The sequence below is a fragment of the Anguilla rostrata genome, chromosome 2, assembly GCF_018555375.3.
Source record: "Anguilla rostrata isolate EN2019 chromosome 2, ASM1855537v3, whole genome shotgun sequence".
NCBI lineage: Eukaryota > Metazoa > Chordata > Actinopteri > Anguilliformes > Anguillidae > Anguilla > Anguilla rostrata.
The window spans coordinates 31,072,940-31,092,368 of record NC_057934.1 but is presented as its reverse complement, the minus strand read 5'-3'; the positions used below and the strand labels follow the sequence as shown (position 1 = coordinate 31,092,368).

Genomic DNA, 19,429 nt, shown 5'->3' with positions numbered 1-19,429 from the left:
AAACTCAAGTTTGTTGAGTATTATCTAAAGCTGCTCATTAATTCTTGTGAAAAAAAATGTAAATTTCATATCTCAAGACTTTTGGTTTGGCCTTATGTAGTACAGTCAAACTGCACTCGTATCTTTCGCAAAAGCACTCCCAAAAGCCAGTATCTAGGCTAATTAAGTACAGCTGGTACTTGTTAAGCAATACCAGTTACAGATAAGTAGTCAAATGAACATCTCAAACAAACCTAATTAATTGGCATTTCGTTTGTAAACCAGCTTTCAGAACTCAGGTTGGGGTTCTGAACGCATTAACAATGTAGCCTATTTTCTCCTCATCATTTGCAAGCTAGCTAAATTAATAGCTAAACAATTTCGTGCACCATTTTTGTCAAACTTTTAAGCTATAGGCCTAGCCTACTACTAATCCGGAGAAATTTTTTTTTGTTTTTGTTGGTAGACAGCCTATCACTATAACAAGAATGTGTAGCATTAACTTTACATAAGTATTTGTAAAATATCGTGTTTGTTTTCTGTATGCAAAATGATTTTTATTAAAATGTACAAACGTATCTAGCGAATGCGTTATTATGACAGTTGTGCTCTTCTGTCACATCAAGTCTATTCCTCTGCTGTCTGCCCAACAGATTTTAAAGCAGATTTGTGAATTTCTTCTACCCCGCCCTTTCTATATAACTATAGTTAGTTATTGGGTGTTTTACGGTTGCGTCATTAAAAGGGGCTGGTTCTGGGAAATGGCTTGGTGTTTGGGGATGTGCGGCAGGTTTCAAACTAGTGTTATGAGTATTTGCCGGTGTGACAACTTTTCTGTCGTGTTTGGCGTTTTAGTTGCTAGAGCTTGTGTATTTAATTATTCATCAGCTTGATTTTGTTGCCTTATACGAACTTGAGAGGTCGTCTAAAACGTAGGCTTCTTAAAGCTAGTAGCTAAACTCTGCGTTTTTTAACAAATGCTTGATTCGAGGATGATGAACAAGAACGGGATGGTGTCAAGTATACAGACCCGTATAAGGACCGATCTATTCAAGAACAATTACGACTTGGTTGGCAAAGAATTGGGCAGGTAAGTCTCAAGGTTGGAGTGAATGTTGCCATCGATAAACCCGCCGCAGACACGCCGTTTCTTTTGTATGTTCATTGATGTAACTGAAGGCACTTAAAGCTGAATGTAAATCCTTCCGAACCGTAAGTCCGAGAGGTCCTAACGTTGGAGTTGGATATAACATCAGTTATTGAAATAAAGTATGATTATTAACAGCTGATTGTTCTCGGATCTGCACAGATTCAAGTTTTCCGAATGGTTTCGGTAACGAGTGAACATTCTCAGTCTTAATTGTTCTGTGGGATTATGTCAAGCATTAGGCTACATTTTCTGGTTTTGCGCCGCGGCTGGTGCCTCCCTTCGATGGTTAGATCAAGAATTAGAGTAGGCTAATATTAATCAACATTTGGTGATCAACGTGGTCACTCATTTACATAGCAATCAATCATGACTTTTGTGAATTTGAGTTACATTTATTTATTAGTTGAGCTTTTAGATAACATGAGGAAAACACGGGGAAATTACATGGCAAAAGACTTTTCATCGCTATTCATTTGTGCGCCCACATTTCTGTTCATTCTCATAACGTTGTTGTGGTCTGTGTGATTACATGATGATCAGCTTCCGAACGCCCAACCACCAATTTCTAGCAAATTGCATTTACAGCAATAATAAAATATTAAAAAAAACATTAACGTCAAAAAATGTACTATATGCGATGGAAAGAAAGCCTTCAGTATATCTACTGCCCCATACGGTGGTGCACCCTCCTGTGCGTTAGAGGTGATGAGGGAATTGTAGAGGAAGACCTCAGGTGCGCGAAATTACATTTCAGAACATTATTTATATTGATGTAAACGGGTAATTTGCCCTGCAGTTTAGGCTCTGCTCTGAGGATGCGTTAGGTTATTCCAAAAACTGTTTTTGTAGGTTCTGTGAAATAAAATGCTTCCACAGTTTCCCCTTTACCTTTCCATATAAAGTGTAATTGACCTCTTTTCTAAGTCTGTGGCTCTGGAAGAAACACACACACATGCCTGTGCACACAGTTGGATTTTTAAAGGTTTTTCTTTTTTTTTTTTGACTTGTTTGCTTTTTCTCGTTCATCACATTGTCAGCTGGTAGAAAATGTGCACTGGCTGGACTATACAGTGCTCCCTTCAAGAGCATTTGCTCCTGAAATCTGATGTGTGCTAATTAGAAAAATTATTTAGGAGCATAAATGGGATACATCCTTGGAGGTTAGTGTTGAACCCTGGACAGGTCCAAAAAAACATGCATTGTGTGTGAATTTCATTAAACATACCTGGACCTTGTAATATTTGCTCTTTTTTATTTTTGTCTTGCCTTATAATTTAATTTTATGTAGAACAATAGGAAGACCCCCCCCATCCCACCCACCTTCACTAAGAACTTCAGTGGTATAACAAGGTCTTTATAAATAAACACTTCCATGTCAGCCAACTGGTTGTAGATATTTCCTCGCTAGACATTATGGGATATTCTGGGCAAGCACCCAGGGCCTGTTGGCTGTGCAGCCTTTGTCTGCTGCCCTCTGTCTGCTGCCCCCTCTTCACCCCTGCATGCATTTCCAGGTACAGCTAGTCAATCTAATTAGCTGCAGGAATGCCAGATGATGCCAGGAGACTAGCTTGTCAAGATTAGAAGGTCAGTAATGGAGCAGTGAAGGCTGTCAAGCTATCTCTATGGTATGACACCTACTGCTAGGCCTGAATCCAGCCATATCCGGCTGCTGAAACTGCTTTATGGGCTTCCAGCTACCGCACCCTATTGCTTGTATGCTTGTGGATGCGAAGGAGACTTCTACATATTAATACAAAGGTTATAAAGGTAGTGCCCCTCAGGCTAAGCTGCTGAAAGTGTTGTTACTGTTCCAGTGAGCATTATAGTAAGGCATTCCATAGCCTATGCAGCTTTCTCGGGTGTTCAATACACATTTCTATATGATGCTTAATCCTGATTTGTATACAGTCTCTTTATTCACTCTATTCACTTTATTAATAAAGGACATATTTTAGGGAACTTCCCTGACTTCTAGGGGTTGCATGGGAGACCTGTTCTGAACGTTTTGTTCTGGTTTCTTCTTTGTTCATCACTTTCAGTCTGCATCTAGAAGGACTAAAATGTCTCTGTGGGGTGACTGAATGAATGCAGGCCTAGACTTAATTAATTGAAGTGGTTGGATATACTGGAAGTCAGACTGAATGGTGGGAGAACATCTCTATCAGCACCTTTGCTGTTACTTAGCTCTACACTCAGTGCTTTAAATATGAACAATGGGATGCTGATATTTACTGAACGGGAAGCCAAATTTAAAGTCAAGTAGGCCTAGTGTTTGCTTTTTTTGAAGGCCAGGAAAGATTGCTGCTGAGTTTGCTCTGATGTGCTCCATTTCTCTGAATGATGCGATTACTGTGTCAGTTCATAACCCAGAGAGTGCGTGTGTCAGCAGGTGAGATGTCAGTCAGCATTAGCAAGAGCGAAGTTTTAATGTGTCAATTCTTCACATTAATCACCGGTCTAAGTAGAAAAGTGGTTGGGATGGTTCTCTCTCTCTGTGTCTCTTAAAAAAAAAAAAAAAAAAAATTCACTTACAGCCCTTAAGATGTGACTGATACTGAGAGAGACTGAAACACTGACTACACAGGAAAACCAGTGTTAGATTAGAGTATTGTTCTGGGTCATAATGCGCATTCAGTTCATTGAAATATTTGCTGTTGCTTGCACCTTCTTTGGTTGGCTGTGGTTTGAATTGTAGAATAAGGGCATTGGTGACATGGTTTTAAGTAATAAATCAATGCGTATGTTTCGGTTGCACTCCTCGGTTATTGTGTTATGGATTATGCTTCAACATCACTGAGTGGAACCAGTGGAATACCTGAAAGGTCCAAATATGCCTAGCTGGGGCCTCTCTACATCATCTTCCAACTAATTATTCTACTCAAACCTTCAAAGGGAGCTTAAGGCTGTTCCTGTTACAGTGTGGGCCCAATTGCCCCTGCTCACTGAAGTGCAAAGCTATAGAATTACAAGCATTAGCTCGCCCTTGCACTTGTGGGATAACCAAGTTCCCCGTTACTAATGCAGCACATTATTATAAAAAGCTAAGCTGTAGTCTACAGAGCGCAACGTTCCATGAGTAAACGTGTGAAATGCAATTGCTGAGCTGAATATCCACTTTATTCTTAATTCCTCTCTGCAGCACGGCGTGGGGCCATTGTTTTTCATCTGTGAGATTTCCTCGAGTGCTTACCTTGCTCTCACCCCTGCCTCCTCCTCACCTCGTAGTGGAAACGTGAACTTGAACCTGTCTCCCATCTGCTAAGCATTACACCCCACTCGCTGAGAGTGTGAGCAGGCCTCAGACCTCTTACTATGCCCTTACTTAATCATTTTACAGCAGGCTATTCATTGATAGGTCTAAGTTGAAACCCTAAGGGGCACTGAAGTAATCCATCATTCTTTCCCTCCCTAAAACAGCTTTATAAAGAAACCCATAGACTTTGAGTACAGGGATTCCTTTGCAAGGCTCTACTGGCTGGTAAAGCAGAAACAGCTTGGATATACTTTGTCGGTATGGTTGTATTGATGTCACCCTGATTTCAGTAGGTGCAGTATACAGAAAGTGCTTTAGCAGAGATGAGTCCGGTCGGTCTCAGGCGAGGCAATGTGTCCCAGCAGCCATGTGAGGTCCCATTGTCAGGCTGGCACAAGGGATCATGGTTTCAGCCCTGATTTGGGTGGAGGTGTTGGTAATTCCATTTGTCCTTTTTACAAGCTGCAATTCAAGAATTGGGAAATGAGGGGTGTGGGGAAGTAGGTACTGGGCATGTGTTATTTCAGTCCATCAGTGCTGTCATCCCCTTTTTGCCTGGGTTCTCCAATATCTCCTGATTTTAGTGTTTTTTTATTTATTTTTTTTAAAAATTTTTTTCTAATAGTTTGGCAGTATAATTGAGTGAGTGGTTTTCTACTTCCAGTAGTGGGTAGCGCCAGACAGAAATAATTTTCTGTCTACACTGAAATATGAATAGGGCTTAAATGGTCCACACTCCAGTAACTGGTCTTATCACTCCCTCACTCACAGGCATTCAAGCTTAACCATCCCCCTTTATCTTTTGAGTGTCAGACTCTTCTTCCCTTACAGTGATGTCTGCAGTGTGACACTGGCAAGTATTATATGGAGGATGTGTCTGATCAGCCTGAAATAAGCTCACTTAGTAGCAAGAGTTCAGTTTTTGATGGGCATAGGTTTTTTAAAAACATCACATCTCAGTACAAGCAGTGGCCACCTTTCATGAGTTGTTCACAACAAGCTCTCCATTTCCAAACCTTTTTTAATTATGACCTCAGAAAAAATGTCCAATTGTGTTTAGTAGGCAAGGAATATATGAGGCCCAAGCTTAGATATGTTACTAAAATGCTTTTGGGTTACTAGAAAATGTAACTAAAATGCCGTAACATTTGGAAAAGTTCACTAAGATCAAGCTGACTGCATTAGTATTTAATGCAGTTACTTTAAATCAAGGTCTTCAGATTTGGTAGACATGACGTGGTTTCCCACTAATGAACATATCTCAGAACAGGTAGGCAATTTCCTGCTGAAAGAAGACCTTGCCTTATCTCCATGCTCATCTCCACAGGGGGAAATTTGCGGTGGTGAAGAAGTGCATTGAGAAGAAGACGGGGAAGGAGCACGCTGCCAAGTTCCTGCGGAAGCGGAGGAAAGGCGAGGACTGCCGGCTGGACATCATCAATGAGATCGCCATTCTGGAGTTCGCCAAGTCCAATCCCTACGTCGTGTCACTCCACGAGGTCTACGAGACTACCTCAGAGATCATCCTTGTCCTGGAGTGGTAAGTTTATCCCCACGCTAGTCTAAGAAATGGGAAAGTGAACTCGTACCCCACCTTGAATGCAGTGTTGACAGCTTTCCTGAATGCCATGGAGAAACCGCTTGTAGCCAAATGGGCCCTATTGTGTTTACTGACCACATTGTTTGGGGGGCCACTACTGAACAATTTCCTCAAGGAATACATGTCATTGTTACCATATGTCTGTGAATTACTGTTTAATGTTCACCCTGAATGATTTGCATGATTGACCACGGTGATAAAGGATTTAATCCAGCCTGTTGATTTGACCATTAACCTGCTCTTTCAGCCCCCTCCTGGGAAGAGACTTGCTCATCTTCAGTGCATTTACTTTCTATCAGAAAGGGCCAGCATGTGTTGGATGTTTTTCCAAGTTCAGTGTTCTTATTCTGGAAGTAATAACAAACAAGATACAACAGGCTGACACATTGTTTATTTTCATGGCATTCCCTTCTAACAGTTTCCATGCATGAATAAATCATTCCATGAACGGAATTCACAACACGGTACTATTCCTGGAATTCTTTCACTCCATAATTTTTTGCATTTTTCTGTTCAGTTTTCTCTGAGATTGTATATTGTATTTAAAAAGCATTAGAAATGAGTGCAGTGATTAACCCCGTTTCGCAATGACGTATCTCCTGTGAACTTTTACAGCAGTAGATATACAGTAGATGTTCCCCCATGCAACAAATTGGTGTATGTAATGGTTCAGTAATGAGCCTAAAATCGCAATAGATTACTTGGTATAGATATAATTGGCTTGTTGATGTCTGCATTCTTGTAATAGACCAGAAGTAACATCACAGCATCACTACAAAGCACCATAACAAATTATAAATACAAGAAAATGCAACATTAATAATAGTTATTTATTTATAAAAAGAAGTCCAGGTCATATAAATATATTTATTGGATAACTGACCTACCTGTACAAAAAAATGAAATTATTCTTTTTGGCTGGACTGCAACAGCGGGGCCAGCCCTACAAACGCGAATGTCTGTGACTGAGTGACTGAGTGATCTGACTGAGTGATGAAGTTACACCATTGTTCGGCCGAGTTATGAAGTTACACCATTGGTTGGCCGGATGAAGTGAGTTAGGTCCTACCATATACTAGGTTTTGACCTGGTCTTTTTTTAAAAATCAGTTGAAAAGACAGTCAAAATCAGTTTAAAATGGGTTTTCAGTCTGTGGTTCTTTGTATTGTTCAGAAGTTTTGATTTGACTGATTTTTTAGTCATGAAGGGTTTTTAAACTGCTGGCAGGATGTAGTGCTGCTGACTTGGGTTTCTCATTGATGGGAAATGAGAGATTAGATCTTCAGTTCAGAAACATCTGAGCATGCCTTTCTACGGAAGATGATCTAGGCGTCATAGTGCTACGTGACTGTTCTCACCGTTAAACCACAGTTGGCCCCAGCAATAAGCTTATTTCCTTATAAGGAGATAAGGAGATCTTTGCAGTCCTGCTTAAAATTGCCCATCTTGCTACCTCAAGAGTGTCCTGAGATTTCTGTGCTAAGAGTATCACAATATCCTTCTGATTCTTCTCCTGGCTTTTGTTTCTTTAAATGAATGGATATCATTTGTTTCGGTGCTCAGGGTTTTTTGTTCACATGTCCATGTGAGACATCACGATTGAGCTGGGTTGTGATGACATGATGCTGAAATAAGCTGGTGATTTCTTGAGAAACTGTTGGCTGGGTGAGATAGCGTGAGGTCACTGGTGCTATGCATGGTTACTGGCTTTCAAAAGCACCATTACTCTGGCCCAGATGCAGCCCTGGAGAGTCAGGTCAGTGCTTAAATGTTGGGAATGAGTTTAGAGCATATATCCCTGTCCTGTTTTTTAACCTGTTGTCACTGTAAGGGAAGTGGTGTGAAGTGAACACAGGCCTTCTTCGGCCCCTGCTGAAGAAGCAGCTCACTCCCATCATTGTTCTTCAACCAACTCTCTTTTTGTGTCTTGAGCACAAAGTGTGGAATACACATTCTTAGCATTGCTGAAAGTGTGAAAGGGGAAGCGGAGAAGCTGAGCTGTCTGATCACCTTTGCATTACCGCTGTGCAGAAAGGGCCCCTGGGCCGTTCCCAGCTGCAGGTCGCCTCCTGGCTACACCGCCCCGAGGCTTGCGGCACTTAGCGCTCCGCCCCAGGAAGCAGACCAGACACCGCAGACCCCAAACAACAAGTTTCAAGTCAGCTGCTCTTGTGACACTTTTTGCAAGCCAGTGCATCCTGTGTGCTCCAACAACACCTCGCTGCACGCTCTCTTAATAACCCCATGGCTTATGTTCTGAGAACTGAAAGCCCCATCTGCCTCACTCAATGTGAAAAAGGGCAGCGGTATCAGTTTGACCTTGCATTGCCCGTCTTTGCTTTGGGATCTCTCCCCCCAAAAAGGCACTTATGGGGCTCTTCTCAAAAGCAGCGTTGCCTCACAGCCTTTTAAAAAAATTAAAAAACAACCAGAGTGCAGAAAACCACGTGACCTGTGCCTGTCAGCTGTGGTTGCCAGAGATGCAGCTCTCTTTGGCGCTCCAACCATAGCGTGGGTGCTTTTCTATGTAAAGCGGAGCAAGCTGAAATGTTCCATTTCCTTTGGCGTGAAAGCGGTGAGCCGGAGCGTACCCAAAAGCAGCAGCACGCACGCTCGCACTTGCACTGCCGCAACCACATCCTTAGGCTTGCATGAGAAGCAGATAACGAGAAGCTGCGCTGCCTTCTCCCCATTCAGTTTTGATGCGTTTTCTGCATGTTAAAAAAGAGCACTTACTGGCAGGCCCAACACAGTTCCTCGGTGAAATGAAGGCGCGATACCTTAGAACTGATATGCTGTAACGTTTTAAAGTAAATTTGCGGCTTTTGCTTTCTGTGTAATTCTGATGTATTGCCCTGGATTTTTGCCTACAGTATATACAGCACTGAAGCCACCCACTCTGATCTATGTCCATACAGAGAAAAGGGAGACGCCTGTCCATATTAGGTTATGTAATGCAATCAGATGTGAAGCCATTACTTGTTTGTATGCATACATGCCATAGATTTCAAGTGTTCAACACAAGAATTGTTGCAATGTGACTCGGGTATTCGGTTGCCAAGATGGTTTAGGTTAAGATCTCTTTATGGTCTGTGTTTCTGCTCTAGAAAAGGCTCAGCTGAACGTTTTTCTTTAAGGTGACTTTTGTACTTGGCCAACATTGGTCACCAGCACCATTTGATGATCAGGTTTACCAAAAGCATGAAAAGCAAGCATATCTGAATGAGGCATGTATGAGGGTGGTGGGATTGTAGCCTTTCAGGTTATTTAAGTGTAGTACATAGGCTTGCACATGCATATCATAATGGCAGATTGGAGCTATGGTTCAGACCTGTCTGGTACAGTTTTTAATGGGCCTGAAATGCAAGATCCTTGCATTTGGGTTGGGCAAGGGATTACATCTCATCATACAGATCGAACAAATTTTAAAGCAATATAACATTGATATTGATCGTCAATCATAACATCAAATTTGCCAACCACCCTCCCCCCTCCCAAATAGTTGGGTCTGTTACAATGAGAGTCCTGCCAGGGCTTGATTGAGTTAGGTCAGAAGACCTGTCTGGTGCCTACATGTCCTCTGTGTACTGTGGAAATGTCCGCTGTGCTCCCCATTGTTTCCACTGTAGTTCTCATCCGAAATGCCGCAGTTTACTGTGAATATTCACGGCCGAGCGCTGAATTGCTCCAAGCTGAACACTCCTGCTGTGTCCAGAGTGTTCTCTCAATGAAATGGCAAAGGCCTTTCGTGGAGCTGAGCTGTAGGAAGCCGTTGCCTCGTCGATCAGGAAACTGAAGGGATACCAATGCGAAAACCTGAATAACTGGAACAATTGCAGTGAACCAGAGGTGAACGTCCTGGCCCTGCATTCTGTACATTTTCTTTCATTCAGCGTACCTGCTGGGCAAAGTGCATCAGCAATCGCACGTGATCCCAGAAAGTCACTTTCTGTACAAGTATTTCCCCTGTGACTTTGCCTTCTTTGGAGGCATTTACTTGCACAAAGGCTGGCTGTGCAATCGCGAATGCGCCTTCATCTGGAACCCACAGGACGGGAGTGTGGGCTGCTGTGTCCCTTCATTTTGCCATTGACTGAGGGGTGATACCTGAAATTACAGCAGTCCACCCCTCAATGCCCAAAAAGCCTGGGTCCTTCTCTCCTTGTCTGCTTAATTGCAACTCTCTGCACTTGGGCCAGCTTAACCGCATCTGTTCACAAAAATACATCTCTTGTGTAATTCTAGAGGCCTGGCTGAACTTTTAAGACCGACCGTGGCATTCCTGGGGTTTAAGAGTGGACTTTAATATGACTGACTCTGATCTTTCTCAGCCCCGTTTTAATTTAAATAAATGCCGCCTTTTGCTCCCACTCCTCTCTGAGCCCTTTTTCATCTGCTCATACATGATGGTATCTGATCTTTCTTCACAAGCAACTTTAACAAATCCTTATGTAACCTGGAAATGCCTGCATTTCTGATCAGTGTCACATTGTTTTTTTTTTTTTGTTCTCTTCTTGGTACACCAGGCTGTTTTGTTATTTGGATGTTCTTTCGGCTCATTCACTGATGTCATTAGTGATTACCTCAGTTAGCTTTTACTGTTAATCGTGCCAAGTACAGCATGTTATCACAAATAGAAAAAGAAATGAATGTCCTTAACAGGTTTAGACATCAACTTGTGTTCTTGATTATTTGAAGGGCATCTAAGATTATTGGACTATTAAGAGTCTAAGCCTGTGGGCTCAACATATAAAGCCACACTATTTAAAAATTGCTCTCTGTCTGGTTTCGTCAGGAAACTGCTGCCCACAGAAGGCGTCAACACTTTAATATGTCGTGAAAATGTCAAGTTAAAACAATTCACCCTGGATCATCTTTGGGAAAAAGAAATCGGCACAAATGCAAATGTCTTTGCAGCAAAGTACGAAGTTGACCAGTCGATCATGTTAACTGTTCCCAAGGTCTGGATGGGATCTGTTTTAGAAAGGAAACAAAGGCCAGCCACACACTGTAGGCTATCATGCCAAATTGAAGAAGCAAGCATCGCTTTCCTCTGTTTAGCACAGCACATTTTCTATTCATTGTGTTCCCTGCCCCAGAGTGCTTCTCTGAAATGAGCCACTCAATAAAGATGGCAGTCTGAGCAGCGCCATCAGGTCTTGCCAGAGGGGTCAGATTTTAAGAAGTGTAGCAGATGTCCGTGTACGCAGCCTCACCTCATGAGTTGACTGCACTGAAGGAACTGGTGCTGCATGTTTACCACTTGTGGCCTATTCTAGGAGCTCTTAAGCCTAAGCAAGTCAGACTGGGAAAGGAAGTCAGAGAGACGGTACCTTTCCCCTTCTGTCTTTCCTCTTCTCATTCATGGGCATTGGTTAACCACAGGGTGCTGAATCTTCTTTAGGCACATTCAGGCCGATAGACGTGTCCCTGAAAACAGCTGGATACAAAAGTGTGGATTCATTTCCACCATGCAGTGTCGTACTTTGTGTTTGGGAAATTTCTTGGTTGATGTTCCCCTTACTAGGAGAAAATGACCATGATAAACAAGTATGCTAAGTTTCTGGGTTTGGTTTTAACTTGTCTATTTTACATGCTTTATCTGTTGGGAATGGCATGGAATGAAACATGACTGCTGTAAATAGTAACATGCAGGTAACTTGCATCCTTGGGAAGGTTTGTTCTAATTTTTAAAAATTAAATATATTAATTCAGTCTCATCATCAGAACCCAGTTTTATAACTATGATTACACATGTTGCAGTTGTATAAATTGCCTTCAGGACAAACTACATTCATGCTCCATTTCATCATTTCTCTATTCCTAGTGGCCAGCAGTATTACCATGTATTAATGCAGGCTTGCTTGTTTTTTGTTTTTGTTTGAGCGTGTGTACGTTGGAAGGAGACTTTGCTGTTTCCAGTTAACCCTATGAACTGAACTGCTGATAAGCTTCATGTGTAGTAAACCTGGGTTTTACCAGAGGGCACAGCCTGATTTATGTAACTTTTTGGTTACACACCACAGCATTCTGAAATCCCCCTTTCCATTCATGTGCCCTTGCGAGATTAGAGGATTAGAGATGTCCACAAAAATAAGTCCCATATTTTGACAGCTGGGGGTGGGGGGGTGAACACGGGGTGAGGAGGAAGCAGTTGAAGGGATGCGGTAGGGGGAGATGGGGTTCGAGAGGCAAAGCTACATCTGTTGTGCCCATAGGGCATTAACAGATCCCTTCTGCGGATGAAACACATCTGTAGGGCTAAAAGCCGTACACGTGGTTTTGGCGGGACTGCCCCTCATTTGATTGCCTAGAAGCCCATCTGATTTGAGGTTTGGTGTGTTCCTGCAGTTACACATTTGAGAGAGAAGAATGAAAGGGCATTTGCTTTTTTCTCAGAAATCCTAATTGGTTTAGCCAATGTGGTTCCTCTTGGAAGAACATACAGTGACTATTATAGCATATTTCTGGAGCTGGTGCAAATGGTTGTTTTTGTTTTGTTTTCTTAAAATTCCTGAATCCCATCTAGTTTTGTTTGCGATTTGTCAGTGTATGGGAAATGTGTTGTCATATGCAGTAAGAGTTACCATTTGTTTGTGTTCAGTGAAAAGCTTGAAATAAAGATTTAAGCGTGAACTGTTTTCATGTTCAGAACAGACCTTTGTGTATCCAACACGTTTTTAAAGCTTCCCAGTGTTGAAGGAAAGCAACCCCTGTTAACTCTCAGCTCGGATCATTTAGCATCAGTTTATAAGAGTGTTAAGAATTTCTTGTAGCTTTTGGTAATTCATCTGCTTTCCATTTTCCTTTCCCTGTCCATAGTGCTGCTGGTGGAGAGATCTTCAACCAGTGCGTGGCAGACAATGATGAGGCCTTCACAGAGCAGGATGTGATCAGGCTGGCGAGGCAGATCCTGACTGGCGTGGCCTGTCTGCACCGTAACAATGTGGTTCACTTGGATCTGAAGGTCAGTAGAGAAGGGAGGCATGAAGAGGGGATATCATGGTGTTCTGGGTGGAGTAAACGGCATCGTGACCACATTCGATCAGGATGTTCTCTTTTGGAAGTCCAGTCATTCATCTTGGGAATAAGTGTCTTTGAGAACGTGAATGTGAATACCTTTTTGATTCTGGGTGATGGTGCAACACCCATGTTTACCACTAGAAGGTGAAAGAGTCGTAGAGATTACAAAAGTTGCCAGTTTCTTTTAAAAATTGATTGTATTGTAGAAAGTTTGGAAACACACTCTGATTTGTCCAACTGTTTTTGTTTTTTACTCTAAATGACTACAATATGTCATAATGAAAAACAGAATTTTTTTGCCTTAATATATTTGAAATGGTCTCTTGATTGTGAAGTGGTGGGGGCAGTGGCTTGCCTTTGTCTCCATTGATAAGACCAAATCTTATTTTTATTTTTTTTCATTCATTTGTAAGATTTCAGTCATGGAATTTCTGTTGGCACCATCACTCAGCATTGACACGTTAAGTAATTAATACCATCAGGACATTTATCGTCCTTTGCTAATTCGTTGAAGGGATGAGCCAGGCAGACCAATGAACACAAGATTGATGTAACTAGAGCCCCAGTTTAGCCTCTAGATGTCTGAGACACAACGAGTTGTCACACTGCCATGCTGTTGGCTCTTAGCCAAAGGCCAATACAAAAAACTGAATGTTAAGAGTTTTACACCACTGTGTCAACGGAGGAATCTCACCACAGAATGTCAATGTTGACCTTACCACTGAGGTCAGCCAGCCTGCATCAAGCTCTGTTGGTGGTTTTCCAGTTTAGTTTTGCATTCAAACTGGCTTGTGAAACAAATGATTACTTGTGATTGAAACAATGGAACCCAATAAACTAAAATGGCTTATTTTTTTAAGAGTATATACGCCAGTTAGAAGACACATCTGTGCATCTGTTTAAATGGAAGGTTACATAATGCTTTCGACCATCCTTCTTCCACCGGATGACAGATTATCTGTTGCAGTTTATAATTTGAGTCCTTCTGTTTGAATATGTGTTAAAATTGCTTGATGTCCTCCTCCAGCCTCAGAACATCCTTCTGACCAGTGCTCGGCCACTGGGAGACATCCGCATCGTAGACTTTGGCCTGTCCCGACGCATGGACAACATGAAGGAGGTGCGAGAAATCTTGGGCACTCCAGAGTATGTAGGTAAGCAGACTGAACGTTTCCTTGATGTTTAATCCATGTCTTTGTATCTCTTCTTACTTTAGTATTCCGTTTGTCATTGGAGCTAATTGTTTCTGTCATTTTCTTGTAGCTCCTGAGATCCTGAGCTATGAACCAATCAGCACAGCAACAGACATGTGGTAAGCATGAGCTAACAAGCTATGGTCCTTTTTGTTCTGTGTGGAAATATATTAACCACAGTGACATTTTTTTCTACATGAGGTTTTGTTAGAGCTCAGGAAATTTTATTAAACTTTGATGAAACTTAAAACTTGCAAGTCTTTGTGAATAACTTTGGAAAAACATCTCCATATTATACCAGTGATGCATGTCAAAAGGAAATTTGACCTGGCAACCAATACTAGACTGACTGGCTCCATTAGCTGAGGGATGTCCCTAGGTCCTAAGAGGATCCTGGTGAATTAGGAGAATAAGTTTGATTTAGTCCTCGACTGACCCTTTCAACTGCCTCTCCCAATCAGGAGTATTGGAGTCCTGACCTATGTCATGCTGGCTGGTGAATCCCCCTTCCTGGGCAATGATAAGCAGGAGACATACCTCAACATCTCTCAGGTCAATGTTGACTACTCCGAAGATGTCTTTGAGGGAGTTTCGTCCCTGGCCATTGATTTCATAAAGTCCCTGCTGGTCAAGAACCCAAGGTAAGCACAGACTCTGGCAGTTGTGTGCTGCAAGTCTTTTATCAGTAGCCACAGTGCCCACCCAAGTGGTTGCAATAGTTTGTCCTTAAGAAACCTGGTCTTGTGATGTTCTCAAAGCTAATATGCTTAGAGTTCACAAGGGTGCAAAGCAGGACAGGCTTGGGAACAGTACTTACTAGGGTCAAAACAGGGTACAAATCAGTTACAAGCTCTTTCAAATTCCTACTGCTATTTCATTCTTATGATGGAGTGGTTTCCCTCCACTAGCCTAATTCATTTAATCGAGGATACTACTGCAAAATGACCCCATCGTGAAAAATCTGCACTCTGCTTGGGCATGGAGAAGCGAATGTTCTGACTAACCTCATTAACACAATTAGCGGTTTGGCTCTTGATCTTGTTGTGTAGACTTAAGAAATGAGGTGAAGCTATTTAAAAGGGCACTTTGTTACAAAATAAGCTTTTCTATAAATACTGGAGCTTAGTATCAGTTACTTTGGTATCAATATCCCTATTCCTAGAATAGAGTACCATCAACATTATTTACCAACGTTGCTTTAGTGCAGAAACCCAGGATGGTCATGATGGTGTTTCAACAAAAACCCATCACAGGGACAGATGAAAATTTGGATCCCAGGTTGTGAACACCATGCCATTTAATCATTGCTGCTGTGAATATTGCTGAATAATACTGCTGGAACATTCTTCACAGAATTCTGCGAGTCATCACTCTGAGGGGGGGGGGGGGGGGTGGAGCTGAGAATGACGGGAAAGTATGCTTTCATGGTATTTCAAAAGTATGCTTCTGTTTCAAAGAAAAGTGTCAGTACTTGTAATGAGTTCGAAGAAAAAGGATTGGCAGTGCCTCTATCCACCCACTGTGCAGGTGTTTCTTAAACTAGCTGGAGAGTTGTCTTTGCTCTCACGTGGCAAACAAAATGATAAAATTAAGCAGAAACAAAGCAGCATTATTAGACATAACATCCTCTGTGATTTAAATGGGTATTTCAATCTTTATAAGATGTAAGAGATAAGAGAAGTGGAGTATGTGTGAGCACATATACCACTGTTTCTCCCCCCTTGGTCCTAGCCCTGTTTCGCAGGGGCATTTCATTATGGGATCTGGCAGAAAAGTGGTGTGACTCGGCAGTGTAAAGGCAGTGGGCACAAAATATCCAGAATAACACTGAGATAAAGGTACTGATATCCTGAGGAGTAATGGTTAAGGGGAATAAGGAATGTTTTCTTAAAACAAAGAAATATCTGCAGATTTGGAATGAAAATACTTATACGTTTGAAATTAATGTGACCCGTTTTTGGCATACAGATGGGTTTATAATTTATGTGCAGTTTTGTGTGTCAGTTGTAGTGGGTAAACTAGAAGTTCATAATCAAAAGATGAGGTTAGATGCAATGGAAAGAATATTACAATTTTGTCTAATCATGGGCAATGATCTAAAACCATATGATAGCTTCAACTGTTACTTTAGAGAATCATCAGTCCATCCATCCATCCATTATCAAACACGCTTAATTCTGGTCAAGATCATAAGGGTGCTGGACCCTAACTCAGCATGCATTGGGCGAGAGAGAGGAATATGCCCTGGACATGTCACCAATCCATTGCAGTTTGAGAAACTGAGTACAGTATTTCAGGACTGTTTTGTAGTGCAGTCTGTAAGGCTACTGATTAATACCTACTCTGGCAGAGTGTCAAGTAGACCAACAGATTAGTTTGATCATAGAAGGGGAAAAATTAATTTGTAGCAGAGGTATAGAAGATATCATAGAATAATTGAATGTTGCTGTATTTTTTTTAACCCAAGCATAAACCACCTCTTATGTAAATCATGTAAGCATCTGACCAAGACATTCTAACCTGATCAAAAACGGAGAGATGTCCGTCTTGGTTTTGTGAACCCGACCCTAACCATGACGTCTCCTTTTCCCTGTGCAGAGAGAGAGCCACTGCCGAAGAGTGTCTGAAGCACCCCTGGTTGAGCGGGCACCTGCACCCTCGCCCTCACCTCCATTCCAGCCACCTGTCCTCCCTGGATGAGCCTGAGGCCAGCCAGTCTGAGTCTGACCCTGAGCCAGAGAGCCCAGCCTCACCCCAAAACCTGGTCATTGTGGCCTCCTACACCCTGTGCTCCAATCTGAGTGATATGAAGCCGGGGAGAGGCACCTTCAGCTTCAATGAGCCCTTCCTCACTAAAACCGAGATCAAGCAAGAGCTCATCTGCTGAGCTGCACCGGCAATTCAACCACGGACCACGAAGGTCCAACTGACACCAAGTGAACCAGGCTGAAGGCCCGTAGCGAGGCCTGGTGTGGTTCCATTCTCAGCACTTTGCAATTCCTCATGCCTCATGCGTGCATGTGCCAGCGCGGGCACAATATGAATGCAGTGTTAACAGCTTAGCCCTTCTCTGTGGTGCAGATGGAGATTGGGAGGAGAGAATGTTGCTCTTTATTCGCTTCTCAGCAGGTCTTGAGCATAGTGCTGGAAAAAATGGACAAAAACAACCCTAAAAAAAGAAAGATGCATTCTTTTTTTCTCCCCATGCTGTGAATGAGAAGAATGTGGGAAGAATGCTTTTGGTGGTTTGTTCTTTGTTCTTTGTTCTCCCATTCACGCCACTTAACGCTGACCTTGGACTACTTCCTTCAAAAGGAAGGCCCATGTCCAGGGACTATCACATCAAAGCTTAGCTGGAGCTCCTTACCTTGCAGGACATATATATTTTTTCTTTTTGCCAAACATGTCTGAAATGTCTGTTAGTGAGCTGCCAGATGTTACGTGGAGAGACACTGCACTGTTGGAAATTCCTCTTAAAAAGAGTGCAGAAATGATAAACTGGTCATGGGATCTACCTCACAATGGCCAGTCGTAATGCAGTTTCAAGTGTCAAATGCTCTTCTTGTTTGTTTGTTTTACCCTTAATGCCCTTAACTCAAGTCTCATATCTGATCAGAACCATGCAACCAGCATTTTAAAAATTATTAAGGTTTGGTGTCTTTTGTAGCAATGGACAATCCAGCTTCTAAGCACTTTGTTAGTGACTAAGCAACAGTTCTTGAATGTTCATATCGGCAATGGCTTTTGGTGACATAACTCAAACCACCCATGTCTGTTGTTGTTTCAGGTAAAGACAAATGTGTATGCACACACCATTTTGTAAATGTTCTCTATAACATTACACCAAGTACCAAGCAGTACACCCTTTATGATGTTAACCTTTGAAGACACCTGCTGCTAATGTTGCGCAGTTTTATGCATTTCCTTGACTGTTCAAAATAGCATTATTCACAAAACCCAAAGCTTATTTTACTTCCTTCCTCTTACAGCTTTACCATCAGTTCAAGCTGTGTTGATCAGAATGCAGCAATATCACAAAGACTGGGTAGTAAATGGATCAGCTTTCTGTGGGTTTTGGTATTATTGTTTCCAAGACTTGTTTGAATTTCTGACATTGTCAACAGAGAGAGTACTGAATTTTGTATATTTTTGTTTATTTTTATTTGAACGCTCTGTAAAAAAATATTTTTCTATTGTATTTTTTTGATGTTTTAAGGCTATGAAATTATAAAAGTTGTTATATTAAATCGTCTCACCATTTTACTTCACTGGTGTTCCTGTGATTCGGTTAATCCATGTTTTAATGGTATAGGGGAGCAAGTAAACCTTTAAAGCCAGATCCCTCTTATTACAGGCAGTCCTCAGAACAATCTTTTCCTACTACCACTTTCACTGAAATGATATTCCATTTGCATGAAAGTCATGCCAATTTCTTTAAATCATATCTCATACTTTTGCAGAGCAACCTGTCTACTACTGTCAGTGACAGTCATCTTTTCTGGCAAATGCAGACCCAACCACTCCATACCCCCCACGCCCCCTCCAAACAAACCACACCCCGTGTTCTTCCCTATTTCATCTCCTTTTCTTGCATATCTCCTTTTCTCCAGCCCCCTTCCTTGTTTACCCAGAGCAGGTTGAACCATCACACCAGTTGCCAAGGACCTGAATTCCTTCTTTAATGTGCATTTCCTCTGTATGGCCCTGTGGGCTGGGCCTTCCCTAGGCCAGCCAAAAACCAAAAGAGCCTCTTGGTGGGGCCTTGTGCCAGAGGCCGAGCCTATCTGTATCTGCTTCCCTCAGGAGTATCCTGCTGCTTTATATGTCGCATGAAAGAAAGGGTTTTTTCCCCTCCTTTTTATCCTAGTTTGCGCTTGTTTTCTCAGGGGGTGTTTCTGTTTCTTCTTGGTTGCTATCCACTCACTTGCCACCCCCACATGAACTTCTACATGCTCCATGCTTTCTAGGCCCAAAGTTATGCAGTGGGTTTGGAGATCATAACAGCCTTTCCTTGGACCCACAGAAGCTCCTGCTCTTTTCAAATGTGAAGAAATTAAACCTTTTCAAGCACCAAAAAAAACCTTGAAAGAAAGGAAGGCAGATAAATGATTTTATTACATGGGCAATATTAAATTCTGCCTGATCTCGGCTGTGTATTTTGGTGTTTTAGTTGCTTTTCATGTTGAAAATAGGAATGATGGGATTAACATAACCGTTTCGTAAGATGA

The 19,429-nt window shown here is 42.0% G+C and overlaps 1 protein-coding gene across 1 annotated transcript; it reads left to right on the top strand.

Annotated features, from left to right (window-relative positions):
- Positions 1-730: 730 nt before the first annotated feature.
- On the top strand, positions 731-18,448 carry LOC135247758 (serine/threonine-protein kinase 17A-like). The gene is made up of 7 exons (XM_064321554.1): positions 731-1,069; positions 5,713-5,925; positions 12,808-12,952; positions 14,036-14,162; positions 14,272-14,320; positions 14,663-14,842; positions 16,800-18,448. The coding sequence occupies exons 1-7, from the start codon at positions 957-959 to the stop codon at positions 17,086-17,088; spliced, it is 1,116 nt and encodes a 371-aa protein (XP_064177624.1). The 5' UTR covers positions 731-956; the 3' UTR covers positions 17,089-18,448.
- Positions 18,449-19,429: the final 981 nt, after the last annotated feature.